This window comes from Pleurodeles waltl, chromosome 6, assembly GCF_031143425.1.
Source record: "Pleurodeles waltl isolate 20211129_DDA chromosome 6, aPleWal1.hap1.20221129, whole genome shotgun sequence".
NCBI classification, from domain to species: Eukaryota; Metazoa; Chordata; class Amphibia; order Caudata; family Salamandridae; genus Pleurodeles; species Pleurodeles waltl.
In genome coordinates, this window is record NC_090445.1 from 246,828,006 (window position 1) to 246,841,989 (window position 13,984).

The 13,984-nt window shown below is 43.1% G+C and overlaps 1 protein-coding gene across 2 annotated transcripts in view; it reads left to right on the forward strand.

The window, feature by feature from the left end:
* Window positions 1–4,999: 4,999 nt before the first annotated feature.
* Window positions 5,000–13,984, forward strand: part of LOC138299610 (E3 ubiquitin-protein ligase RNF113A-like) — a 178,788-nt gene continuing 169,803 nt past the window's right edge. Inside the window, exon 1 of one of the 2 annotated variants that reach the window (XM_069238022.1) lies at window positions 5,000–5,148. In XM_069238022.1, the coding sequence (XP_069094123.1) occupies window positions 5,055–5,148 (94 nt within the window). In that variant the 5' untranslated portion in view covers window positions 5,000–5,054. Of the gene's footprint in view, window positions 5,179–13,984 lie in introns of both variants that reach the window. The other variant, XM_069238021.1, reaches the window with a different exon arrangement.

Sequence of the window (13,984 nt, forward strand, 5' to 3'; positions counted from 1 at the left end):
TTTAAGCGAAAGTAGAAGGGGCTCAATAACTAATGGGAATAGTAGAAGGGAGAGTGGGCATCCTTGTCTGGTGCCTTGCGCTAAAGGGAAAGAATTGGATAGAAAGACATTTATCCTCACTTTCACCACTGGTGGTGCATTCAGAGCCATCACCATTCAGATGAACTTTTCGCCCAGTTAAAAATTGTGCAGTATCTCATGTAAGAAGGTCCAGGAGACCCTGTCAAAGGCTTTTTCCATGTCGAGGGCAATCGCCATTGTGGGCGAAGGCAATGATCTGGCTTTTTCAAGAGCATGACAGAAGACACGGATGTTGTCTGCAGCTAGTCTGCCTTTCAGAAGGCCAATTTGGGTCTGGGCGATGAGTTTTAGAATCACTTTCTCTAGACTCAGTACCGGAATATATCTTACAGTCGATATTGAATAACAATATCAGCCTATAGTTTTTGACATCCAGTGTGTCCTTCTTTCGAGATGACTACTATTGTGGCCTCGGAGGCCGATCCAGAGATGTGGCCTGAGAATTTGCACGATCAGAATAGGGTAAGTAAAGGGTCTGCTAGGATAGTGTGGAATGTTTTGTAGAAGGTTACTGTGTACCCATCAGGACCTGGAGCCTTACCTAGTGTGAGGGATTTGATGGCCGAGTGAATTTCTTTGTGTGTGATTGGGGCATTGAGCTGGGCCCTATCTTCTGCTGAGATAGATGGTAGTTAGCAGGTTTTCAGAAACGAAGTGCAGTCTATAGTGTTAATTATATTGTTCGGAATGTAAAGATCGAAGTAGAAGTTATGGAAGGCCTCCAGTATGTCTGGAGGGGTGGTAACTGTGAGACCTGATTTTGTTTTTGATGGCTGTGGTGATATATTTGTTTTTGGAGTATTTCAAATAGTTGGTGAGGGCCCTCCTGGCTGTATTTCTTGAGGTCACCTTCTCTGCTTTGGTAATGTCCACCCATTTCTGTGTTCTAATACTTAGTATCTAATTGTATTTATATTGTACTTTGCATAGTTAAGGGATGCCTTGAGAGCCCACTAAGTGGCTGATGGATTTGGTTAATAACTTAATCTCTGATTCGATTGAATCGAGATGGTTGATCAAAGTGTTGTTTATTGAGGCAGCTAGATTCATTAAAGTACTTCTCAGCGTGGGCTTCAGGGCGTCCTATCTAATTGAGTCAGATGTGTCACATATTTTGTTTTCTTGCAGGAATTGTTGGATTGCTTCATTTATTTTGGAATCGGTTAGGTCGTCCTCCAGGAGAGCGTTGTTAAGTCGCCAAATCGTTGGAGGTGGCTGGGTATCTGCAACAGAGAGTACAAGAGAGATGCATGTATGGTCACTAATTAGTATGGGTTAAATCTTGGGGTGTTGTAATAAGGAGACTAGGGGTTTATCTCTTAGTATGTAGTCAATTCTCGTGAAGGTATGATGCGTGGGGGAATAAAACGTGTAGTCACTGCCACTTCGGTTGATATCCTCCAAATGTCGATTAGGTTGTTGTTCTTGCTGCACAGTCTCATCTGTTTGTGAGACCTACTGCCATGAAATTAGTGGGAAGAGATACTGTCCATTGGAAGATTAAAGTCCCCTCCTACGATGATCCCAACATAGGATTTCTATGAGGTACGTATCTAGGGCCTGCCAAGAGGCAACGACTGAATTATTGCTAGGGGCATAAATATTCAGTACAGAAAATTCCCTGTTTTTCTTTAATATGCTTGTGATTAACCAGGGTTCCTGATGGTCATGTAAATGGGAAAAAACAGTTATCCCAGACCTTTTCGCAAATAGGGTGATGACACCACTTTTTTAGCAACATCAGGGGAGAGTACAGTATCTGCCACCCAAGCGCAGTGGAATCTGGCATCCTTAACAAGCTCAAAATACGAGAATAATACCTTTTTTCAGTTTATTGCAAACATCAGCAATTGTTTCGCTTTACTGGGTGTGAGAAATCTTTAGTGCTTAATGATATGATTTTGATATCAGCCATATCAGTGTTGATGAAGCAGATTCGGTAATAGGAAGTTGGTGTTGGATGGTTGGGGGTGTGAGCATGGAGCTTTCATGAGTGGGCGCTTAGCTGTGCACTGGACAGACTGGGAGGAGAATAGCATGTGTCGGTAGAGCAGAAAGAGTTGGAATCGCACACATGATGTGGATTCTGGGTTGATGGCTAGAGAATAAGGAAATGAATACATGGGCTGTGAGAGGCAATTTGCAGACCTGTTTGGGTAACCTGAACCTCGGGGTAACCTTTGAATATGGAGTTGGTTGAGATGGGATGTAGAGAGGAGAAAAGAGGGAGAGAACAGAGTAAGAGAGAGAAGAACTTAAACGAAAGAAAACCCTATCCCACCCACCACCCATCCCATGAAGTGCAGACGTGCCACATTTCTCCACCCTATCTAGAACGGAGGAGAAGAAGGCTACAAGAAGACTGGGCCCGAACAGTGGAAGGGGAGCTCCCTCCTAATGGTAGAAATAAGCTAATGCTGGAGTGAGTAGTTCTTTGCAGACTCGTTTTATAGGTAAAGTATGCTCAACTTAGCCTTAAAGTAGACCAAAATGTGTCGTTGGAGAAGGGCGATATGGAAGTTTAGAGAGGGCAAAGATATGCCTGGGTGGTCTCTATTACAGACATTCATTATACAAATGATTGTTGTAAGAATAGAATTTATAATGTGTTGGTAGCCCCAGTTTTGAAGCTAATGAGGAATTGGAGCAGGAGCTGCAGTAATGGACTATCTTAAAGTCATTTAGGATGCCAGCCAATAGTTTATAGTAAGAGTTTATGGACATTTTACGGTGGCTAATTGTCTTGATATTTGGTTGATCTCTACGTGTGTTGGATGCATGCCTTTTTGGTATTGAATGCATTGGCTTAGATGGGTTGATATTGGCTTTCTGAAGCATAGGCATGTTCTTTAGATTTTCTTGATTGCTAGTTATCCTGGGATGATTGTTTTGCATGTCGAACCTACAGGTAATGTGGCAGGCCTCATTCTGCTATGATTAGAATCATCCGTTGCAGGAGTTTTATCAGCAGTCGTGCACACCGAATAAAATTTCCTGAAAAGCTCTTAAGTTTTCTCGAGGTCCATGTGTGAGTAGCTCATCTAGCACTGTTTTTGCTTAGCTTTTTTAAGTCTTGTCCAGTTTATCCCATTATAAAATCTAGACTGCAGATCCCATTATGTTAAGCAAGAACCCAGACTGGATGAGCTATTCTTACAAACGTGAACCTGGGAAACCTGAGAGCTCACTTACAGTTCCTATATGCTGCCCAGTTCCCTTTTATTTTACTATATGCATATATATCAGCATCGTTGTTTCTGTATCCAACTACCCAGTATATTAATGACAAATGTATATTAACCATTGCTGGAATAAAAGTCGATCGGGCGGATCCTAGACCCAGGAGCTATTATTGATCCAGATTTTGGTTGCATCTGGCTCCAGTGAAATATGGTGAATTTTCTCAGTAGTTTGCTTAACAGGGGTATAGTCACAAGCATAAGCGCATTGTATGATTTCTGTTCAGAGCAGCAACATGCAGGGGGTGAAGGTGCATTCTTATTTTCAATTCCAGTTGGGTCTAAAACAAAGGCCATGTGTAAAGGGGCATTAGCCCGCCTTTTGTCCTTTATATTCCTGGATGGTAGCGTTTCGGAGACCTCAATGGAATGAAACTAAGGCACTCAGTTTGTCACCACTTCACAAGTACTAAGGAGAAACTATGATTTGGATGCAAGCTTTTAACTTTGTACAATCCCTGTATGTAAAAGATGTATCAGTCTGTAAAGGTATTTACACAAATAACAATTTAAATAGCACTTACTCATTTTTTTATTTACTTATTTTATAGCGCTACTCATCTCAATATAGGGTGTCTGAGTGCTTTATGTTACACATGTAGTGTCTTGCATGAATAATAACTGAATTTTTCTGGCCCCCTGAGAACTCTGTATCAGTGTGACGTAAGCACTAGAAATAGAATGTAATGAAAGCTTGGTTTAGAATGTTGGTGTTCACAAGTGCACACAGTGAAATAAAATTGTGTGGTTTACAGCTCCCTGTGTGTCCTAGTCATTCAGGCTGGGTAAGCTGCTACAACATGCACACTTTATACATTGACAATTAATCATGCAAGTGTGTAAATCAATGTACAGAATGTTACAGAAGACAAAGAGGGTTTAGGGGTGTTGGAGTCATACATTGTATATACTGGTATGTATTATATGTTGAGTACATACCCTGGGGAAACACAAAGTCAGGATTTTAAACATAACGCAGTGTTTGTAGTTGTCTGTACCAAAAGAAGGGTATCTATGTTAAAAGCTGTAAGCCATTTACCTATCGACATAAAATAAAACCCTCTGATCTGCATGTTTCGCAATGTGCTTTGCAGGGTACACATTAATCGTCATGCTGATTTATGAATCAAACTGGTACTAGACAAAACACAGATCTTTTATTTTATTTTCTATCTTTTATTTAAGAATTATTATTATTCCCTGAGATTTACTGGGAACCCACAGCTCTCTGCAGCAGATGCCTTGATACCATAAGATATTTTAAAATGCAGCCTTTGCTACTAATTAGGCTAGAACAGATTTACTGTCATGTTTCCCCTTTTTTGACAATTTCTCTGTGTTGAAATTTGGGGGGTGGGTTTAAATTGACTGACTGTCAGACTGCTTTTCATGAATCTGCCCCTCCTAAACACACCCCCTTTTTGTTGCCACACCTTAAACCCCCAATTTATGGGTTCCCGGAGTAAGGTTTTGCCAAATCCAGCACTCTAGCGCTGATATTAACTTAATTTCTCCTGCATAATTTAATGGCACATAGACCTGCATGTTTTACGTTCACTTCCCGATTGACTCTTCTTCTTCAGGTTAAGCTATCATAGTTGACTTTTGGGCGAGTTATGTTTCAGACTCTTTTTGGTGGGAATTCGTCCTTGTTGTGTCAGAATGACGTCAGATTGTGTTGATGCGCTTTCAGATCTCGTTTCTGATTGGTTGTGCAGGGCACTTGTGCGGAAGATGGCGGCAGAGGAGAAACCTGTGTGCAACTTTATGTTCAAGAAAAGTAATAAGAAATTCACTGGAAGGAAACGAAGTGCAAGGGAGCGGGAAGGTGAGACCAGAGGAGCCGCAGACAGGAGAGGTGTGAAATGGTGGTCGTTAACGGGGAGCTTGAGAGCTTTTGCGGGGTGAGCAGTGGTGGTTTGGGAGACAAGACTAAGGAGAGGTTGGACCACCAAAGGTGGAGTGTATAGAGCGTGAGATTTGCACTTCAGAGTGGGATCGCAGTGCTAATGAGGTAGTTGTGAGAGAGCAGGAGGGGCATGTGTTAAGGAGTGCGGAGGTTGCTGGAGAAGAGTTGTGCAGGATAACGATTTATCTATCATGTATAGGTACTGTACCTTATTGCACGCACCCATGACATCGGGTGCATCAATGTTCTATGGGCAATCGGTTCATACATAGGTGGTCGCTTGCTCGTACGCTTCACCCAATCTACCCTTCTGCTTCGTTAAATCATCAGTGCTTTCTTTCGTTCTTAGCTTCTTGTTCTATTTAATAGGCCTTTTCCCCTCATCATTGTCTCTTGTTATTCGCCAGTCGACCCTTGTGTCCCTGGCGGTTTGCCCTTCTCTATCTAGATTACCAATCCACGTCACTCACTTGTTGCTTTAGCATCTGCCTTGCTGTGCAGGTTAAGGTAATCGCTCTTTCCCGTCGTTCCTGGCGTCTTGCGATCAGTGCTTTAAAAGGGGTGGTAGTAATTACCGGCATTTCTGAATGTTCTGCTCTTGAGTACCGGAACGTCTCCTAGGCCAAAGAGAGTACCGGTACTCAAGAGTCAGCAAGGGAAGCTCAGTTGAATCGGTAGGAAAGAAGCGCAACACCAAATAAATACATGTAGCCAGAGGAGACCAAGGTAGTGCAAGTCAATATAAAACGACTACATGTTGAAACAGTGCTAAAATTGAGGTAGGAGTATGAAATGAGTGTCCTGCTGCAGTGACAATGGGGAAGGTGTTCCGGTCCATCGCATCCTGATGCCAGTGGAAATTATATTGACAAATTTCCCTAAGCATGCCAGACACATGGGAGCAATAGTGGTCATACAAAACTCCAGAAGGTCATTACAAGTGGAAACCTCATTTGTTCTTGAGCATTGTATTTAGTAAAGTGCAACGGGCAGTTAGAAACTCTGGGCAGCAACACAGCAGGTTTAGCAAAGACTCACTCCTGTAGTCACGGAATCTGACTGATGCCAGGTATTTATGCCCAATCAGAGCGAAAGTCATTGATCGGAAGGACCATGAGTCGCACTCTTAAAATACAATGCCCTGTCTCCTTGCTTATTGAAGGCTTTTTAAAGGCTTTTTAATAGGGTTGCAATCTCATCGCCCCGTATAATTTTATGATGGTGTGCACAGTTCCTAGGTCAACCTTCCTCGAAAGGGATGCAACTTATTTCCTCAGAATGGACTTTAAACTGGTATAGCGAACACTGGTGGCTGCTAGGTTGTCCATATTGACATTTAGATCCAAGGCCGCCTTTCTGAGGTATTGAAACCATGTATTGATCAGGGTGGTAAAGGTCACTTGGAGGGACTTATTTAAGGTATCTGGTTTATCTTGGCGAATGACATGATAGTATTTAAGTAAAGATGCCTTACATTCAAAGTCCTGACTGATTAGGCCAAACTCCAGGCGAATCAGCAAACGGCGGGTGTATTTTTGAAGGCGAAACAACTTTCTGTAGGCGTTCCACTGAAGCTTGTCCAGCAAGCAAATGGGAAAATGGCTCCCGATGTGCATGTTAAATTAAATTAGTCCAAAGACAATAATTCAAAAAATATTTTCTTGTATTTTCTTCTTTATTCTTCTTTTCCAAAAATGCCTTTATTCTACACTGATTAATACAACCACAGGGTGAGTAGCTCTGCCCAGAAGTGCGCTCGCTAAACCATAGGTGCCAGGCGCCCCTTGGCTATAATGAATTTAATAGCTTTGTAGATAGGTGCTCGATTGAAAAGCTCGTACCAGTGCTTCGCATCTTCGTTGTCTAGATCCTGCTCGTGTGGACACCTCTATGACTGACCGAGGTATTGGCATGTGTGTATAACTTCTGAACATTTTCAACCCATTTTATTGTTCGTACGTCAATCTGTCTAACAATAGATTTGTTGTTTAGCATGTGGATGTATAGCCAAAACTTATCTTTTTTTAATTGCAGGCCAGAAGGGAATATACGTATATTTCATGTGTTTTGCTTTTGTGTTCCACAGCATAATACCGATTCCGTGTGTTTTGCTTTTGTGTTCCACAGCGGAATGCTGTAAGTTTTTCCTGTTTTGCTCAAGTGCTGATGTGCTGCCTGATTCGTTTTGATCATTGCTGTATATTCGGGCGGCAGCATCAGGGCATTTTGTTTATCCTTAATTCTATGGTGCATCATGATGCATTCTTACATCTGAGTTTCTTGATAGCTACTGGGCAATGGTTTCTTTGGCCCCCTAGATTCCAAAACGCCAAGTCTGTAATTGAGGTCCAGTCGTGTTGCAGGTTGCCAGAGCTAACACGCAATTGTTTCAGACCCGTTTTTTAGGTGTTGAATGAATCCAAGCTTGCCTCTCTCCACTTTAATCTCCGTACAAGTGTGTTTTTTTTCACATTCCTGTAGTTGTGTCTTATATGTTTAATTTCTTGCTAGCGAGAAGCTCCATGTCAGACTGTATTACGGCTGGATGGTGGTTGCTTTCAGAACCTTCCTTGACCGTGTAAGATTTACATGAGACCAGTAGCAAGACACTTGCAAAGGAGTGGTCCAACGTGGTGATACAACTGAACGTGCGTATTCGTGTGCCAACAATTGTTTCGTGAGTTTGGAGGGTTCGCAGGGAAGTGAGTTCGTTCGTTTGGAGCCGAGCTGCTATTTCTCCAGCCGAATGGGTGCCATTGTTGTGATGCAGATCCACCACCTTGTCTAAATTGTGTATGTTAAACTTCCCTACTATCAGAATCTCATGTGAGGGTAATCTGCAGATTAGGTCTGTGAGCGCCGCATAGAAGGCTGAGATTAAGGCGTTTATGGAGTATTTAGATATACATTGATTAACAGAATTAGTTTAGCCCTCTTAATGGAGTTTGAAGTCCTTGATTATAGCTGCCAAAAGTGATGGGCACTCGGTGTCAACTCTGGTTGTGTCAATGAGGTTTATACTCGTGGCTGTATTGATTGCAAGGCCACGTAATGGGCGACCAATGTGGCTTGTTTTAAGAGGCAGTTTGTGTAAACCTGCAATGTGTATTGAGGACAACGCCCATGTTTCTCGCAAACAAAGGAGGTCGGCCTCCTTGATAAATTCACGGGTCCCTTCCTGGATTAAGGTCTGCCTTAGGCCTGCTACTTTCCAGGAGATCATGGTGAGCTTATACTTACAAAATGCACACACTGCGTTTGTACCTTTACTAGCAGTGCTAGGAGTAGTTATGGGTCTTGGCTGATAGTGTCGTGGCAATCTAAACCCACTCCACATCTGACTTTGTGATCGGTTGAGTTTGAAATTTGCGCTTTGCTTGCTGCTCTTGTTCTGGCTTACCTGAATCCAGAGGCTACTCTGCTGATTAACATTTGATGCTCAGTTTGCTCCCCTTGAGATACTTCTAGCGGATTTGCATTTGAGGCGAATGTCTACCGCTATTTAAGATCTGGGGGCATTTTTCTGGTATGTACGTCAATACCCCACTGTGCAAAGGTGTGTTTTTCGCAAAGTATTTGGCTTGCATTTAGAAGGTTCTCCAGGTAACAGTCACAGATTCTATATTTGAAAGCGAAGGAAGTCTATCAAGCTGGATTCTGAAAGTATCTTTACTCTGATGATGGCTTAAAGTTAGAATTTGTTGCAAGAGGCAGAGGATGTTTGCACTATTTAAGATGTCATTTTGCTCTCCAGATATATTTGATAGAATAACAGTAAGTTTCAATGAGGTACGTATGTCGTTTTGGTTCATGTTGAGTGCCACCTTTGGGGATGGTTTTTGTTGTAAGTGGCAAGCACTTGAGGCATGAGTGACATTTGGTTCCCCCAGTTATGGGAGAATGGTTATTCAGGGAATTGATATGGGAACAATTTTGGTTATGGCGAATGGTGCATGGTCCACTGTTGTCCTTGCCTGCTGTTCCCTGAGAGCTGATTCGACTATTTAGGTTCATGAAGCCCATGGCAAGCCTATCTGCGGCGGTCAGTGTAGGCTGAGGTGCATGACTTATTGGCAGGAGGCCTTTGGGATGAATCCCCACTGGGCTAGACCATGTTCTCAGCTAATTGTTCTGCTGATGCATGTGGGGCATCATCTGCAGAGGGAATTGTACTCCCATGCTGTTTGGTTAAACTGTTTTGGGCCTCACAGAAAATTTAAACTGGTTTTCTGGTGAGCAGGATGATTAGTGTGGGTCCTGGGGGGCAGGACTGGTGGCAGGAAGTGAGTCATCCTACACCAAGGGAGTGGTGCCCCCCAGCTAAGGTGGTGAAGTGATTTGGGCCTGTGAGAAAATTGTAAACAGTTTTGGGGGCAATTTTGTCTGAGGAGGGACATTAGTATGGGTCCTGAGGCTGAGTTTAAGGCAGGTACACAACCCAGGCCTTGAAAAATCATGAAAATGTTACTAGGCATGCGGATCAAGTCACTTGAATAATCTACTCGACCTAACTGTAATGTACTTGAGCCATAAATGGGTCTCAAATTGTGTGATCCTAGGGAGGTATTTTAACTTACAGAGTAACCTTTTTCTTCATTCTCACATACAAGTGTACCTTCAAATATGGGACTTTAGCATTTCTGCTGTACAAAAAGCCTCTTTTGTTTGATTAAATAAACTAAATGTTTGCTCCATGTATGATAAAAATCTACCCCACATATAGGGGTCACATGATCCATGACCTGCCTCTAAGTTTACAAATAGCATTGCCATCAGGGCGGGAGTGTTTCTCAGTTTATGCTTAACCACTCACTCTTAATAAATACATTACTAAAGCGTGATGTTGTAGCACACTGTCATTTGGAGACAGTACATTTCCAAGAAATGTCCAAAAATCTTCCCACTAACTTGCAGCTTTACTGATAACTATATACAGTAGTAACAATAATCTGTGAAAACTGGGTTTCAGAAAACACATTTATCCTTTGCACATCACCAGATGAAGTGTTCTGATTTGTTTGCATCCCATTTACATATTATTTCCTCACACAAGTACAAAAAAGTGGCTTTCACAACTACTGAAATATATTTTGAAATGTCTGTACAGTTGACTTAGTTATTTAAGTGCCTGTTAGGAAAAACCTCACACCCTACATCTTTTCATTTCACACTCTTTGTACAGCAGCCTAGAGAGTTCACCTTACAAAATACTGGAACTTTGCAGTCAGAAGGAAAATTAATTGTAGGAAGACAAACTGACTTCTGACCTCTTTCTTTGAACACAGAGCAAATGTGACAAGATAAGAATAAGATTTAAAGGCATCTTTATTGCTTCTACATTTTCTGACTGAACAGAACACTTGTTCTTTGTCAACTCACCAGAAGGGGCAAGTAGGTTCTAAAAATAGCTCGACCTGATAAAATATGATTCACCATAGAAAGTGAGCAAGTAGATTTATCGAGGCCTGCCAATCTTGCTGGGTTTTTCTTGTTTTCACCTAAGCCCTTTCTTCTGCCTCTTGGTTAGGGGTTGAAGGGACAATGGGATACCTCGATGGGAAGAGGATTAGTGGAAGAACCCCTTGTTGTTTCATTCATGCTGCTATTCATGGCCAGAGTGACATTTGATGAGAGCTGAGTTGCTGCTTCCAACAGAGTCCCACTGTTATCGGGGCCACCAGGATCAGTTTGGGGTATAGCACCTTCAGAAATTTACCCTCCTCTGAAGCAGTTGGTTCAGTAGCATGGTCCATGGATTTGATAAATCCTTTTGTGGAAATTTTAGTTATAAAATCATCTACAAGAATCAAGAGTAATTCCTGGAGTGTGCATAGCTTGGTCACTATTGGAGTACATGTGTAGGTCATGGTCCCACCGGCCTGGTGGTGTGCACCTAATTTAGCTTCGAGGTTTGTTATTTTTGAGTCCATGCTAGTTAATTGATTTGCAAGAGTTTGCATCAAGTCGACCTGGAGTTCTAGTTTGTGTGACTGCCAGGTTAAGGCATTTGTGACGTCCAGGAGGGTTGAATCGATTGACAGCAAAGTGGCCTTAATGGGTGTTTGCTCAGTTGCCAAGGATTCCTTCCCTGTAGAATTTATACGCAGTGGTGAATTTTCAAACACTTCTAGTAATTTCTTGTCCCAATCATTCAGCAAGAAGCTTACCGAGTTTCTTCAGTGCGCCTCCGATCTGTTAGTTCGAGGTTGACTGCACATGGGTAAGACCGGAAAATATGTCAACCTGGGCTCGTCCATGGCCTCCCCAAGGGCTCTATTTGGTGATCTAATGGTACTGTTGTGTAGTTATGGTTTTGACCGTTGCCAGGATCCAGAAGTGCAGAGGTGGATATCGCCAATGTTGACAAGAGTTCAATAATGAAAGGATTTCCTTCCCAGGATGTAAGCCGCTTGCCTGGTTCAGAGTGGATATGAGGGGGTACTCACCTTTTGTGTGGTTGTGCACTGTGCGGCGTGTGGGGGAGACAGATAGTGGGTTATTACTGTGAGGAAAATAGTGCTTGATTGAATATAAACTCTTTGGCATTCGCTTGGCTTTTAGGCGATGATGCTGTTTGTTGCGCAGCCTCCAGCCCTTGTTTGTCGCACTCCATGTCTGTATCTTGTTGACGTTTAATTGTGGGCCTTTTTTAAAATGCTGCCTGCTTATGCCGGATATTGGAAATTCTATGCAAGAGTTTCCACATTTGTAGAAGGACTTATAGGACTTGTGGTGGTGCTGCTGCAGTTGCTGACTTCTCTCATGCCTTTTCTGTCTAGGAGCCAGGGTATTTATGGCCCACATTGGTGTGAGAGTGAGACCTGTGCACACTGTGGCATGTATGGAATGGATGATAGCCAATTTCAGTTGTAGAATTTGCTGTCTCCTGCCTCTTCCCAATCCTCTGATTGTTACACCCAGGTGGCTTTTGGGGGATTATGTGCTAGCTCACTTTTCTCCAGGAGGGCGGGGGCACGAGCACAGCAATAGCAGGTACAGGGGCAAAAATAGGCCGAAGGACAAAGGCTGATCTGGTGGTGGCTGAAAGTAATCCTGGGATGCTGCTTGATGTGTCCTTAAGTATACTATTAAACCTGCTCAGAATCCCCCTCAAAGTCCATAGCAGATTTATTAATTATGTGTAATTTTCAATTTGTTGCAAACATGGTCCACCAAAGTCCAGCATATCAGGATACTGGATGAAGCAAGGTGGTCAGGGAGGAACAAGGGAGATGTTAAAACAGGCTGACAGGCCTGTAGGAGCTGCAGCTGCAGATCAAAACCGGTCTTCAGTTGGGCAGAGCAGAGGCTGGCCAGGCAAAGTCACAGAGGAGAGCTGTGGTGATAGAGGCAGGGGGCGAGGGGCTGGTGGAGTGCAATTCTGCCAGCGGCCAAAGATCTGGGTGCAAGCTGCACCATCCACTTTGCTGGCCGCTTCTGCGCCCTAGGTTTGCAGCTGCTTTGGCTAGGGCACTGCAGGTTCACCTCACCACCCTGCAAGCTGCAGCTGAATTGCTTCACACCTGCCGCTCCTAGCTAGCCCAGGTGCAGTCTCCCAGCTGACATGTAACTGTAGGTCTGTGGGAACGGGGGGAGGAGTGGGGAACAGCAGTGCCTCTCCTCTCTGGTGTTACTCCTGGTTCCTCCCGCCTAGGTCTCCGGTTAGGGCCTTAGCTGACAGTACTTTAATTAAGATGAAGTTGGGGAATCTCTAAATGGCCTGTGACCGAAGAAGTGTAATTGAAATCTTTTCCAAGAGTCCGACCCATTGATTCGGCATAGATAAACCAGTCATCCAAATATGGAAAGAATGGGATCCCCAACAGATAAAGAAGTGACTGTTATCTTTGTGTACACCTTCTGAGCTGATTTCTCACTGAGAGGAAGGATTTTGAATTAGTGATGCTGACCTCCTACTAAAAAAATCAGGAACTTGTGATGAGACTTGGCGATTACCGCATACAAGTAAGCTTCCATGAGATCCTTTGTTGTAAGAAAAAGATCCATAAGAACCAAATGAATAATCCTCTGCAAAGTCTTCATTTTCCAATTGATCTTATAGATGAAAGCATTGAGGACTTTCAAATCTGTCCCCTGACGATAGTCCCATGAAGAATTTGTGACCAGAAACACAATGGAATAAACTCGTTGTCCTCTTTCCTGTTTGGGGGCTTGAACAGTAGCTCTCTTCTTCTGAAGAGCTACATCTTCCTTCAGTAATGCCAATCCCTTGGAAAGATCACGAGGCAGTGGAGTACGAATAGGACCTGAAATTGTTGAAACTGATGAGAATTCTATCCGATTCCAACTGAAGAACATGTGAGGAACCCATTGATTCAATGTTACCTCTTGCCATTGACAACAAATGGATGAATCAGTCCTCCGACCTTTAACACAGACTCTGTCTTATTGACAAAGCCAGGATTGTTTGTTCTTGGAGCTCGTGTCTTGTTTCTGCTTCTTGAAAGATTTGAAGTAGGACTTCCTCTGAAACCTAGAGAAATGGTCTTGGCTCTGCTGCTTTCCCTACAAGGCTGACTAAAGGAAAATGTACACTTAGAAGAACTAGAGCCTCTCGAAGATTGGTGCGGAAAGGCTGAAGAATGTTACCTCTCCTTAATTATACAGTGGATCTTTTCCTCTAGCCCAGCCCCAAACAACCTGGACCCCTCAAATGGCATTTTGAGCACAGCTGACCTCTGAGCTGTGTTGCAGTATTTCAGATACAAATTTCTTCTTGCAGCTGTAGAAGATC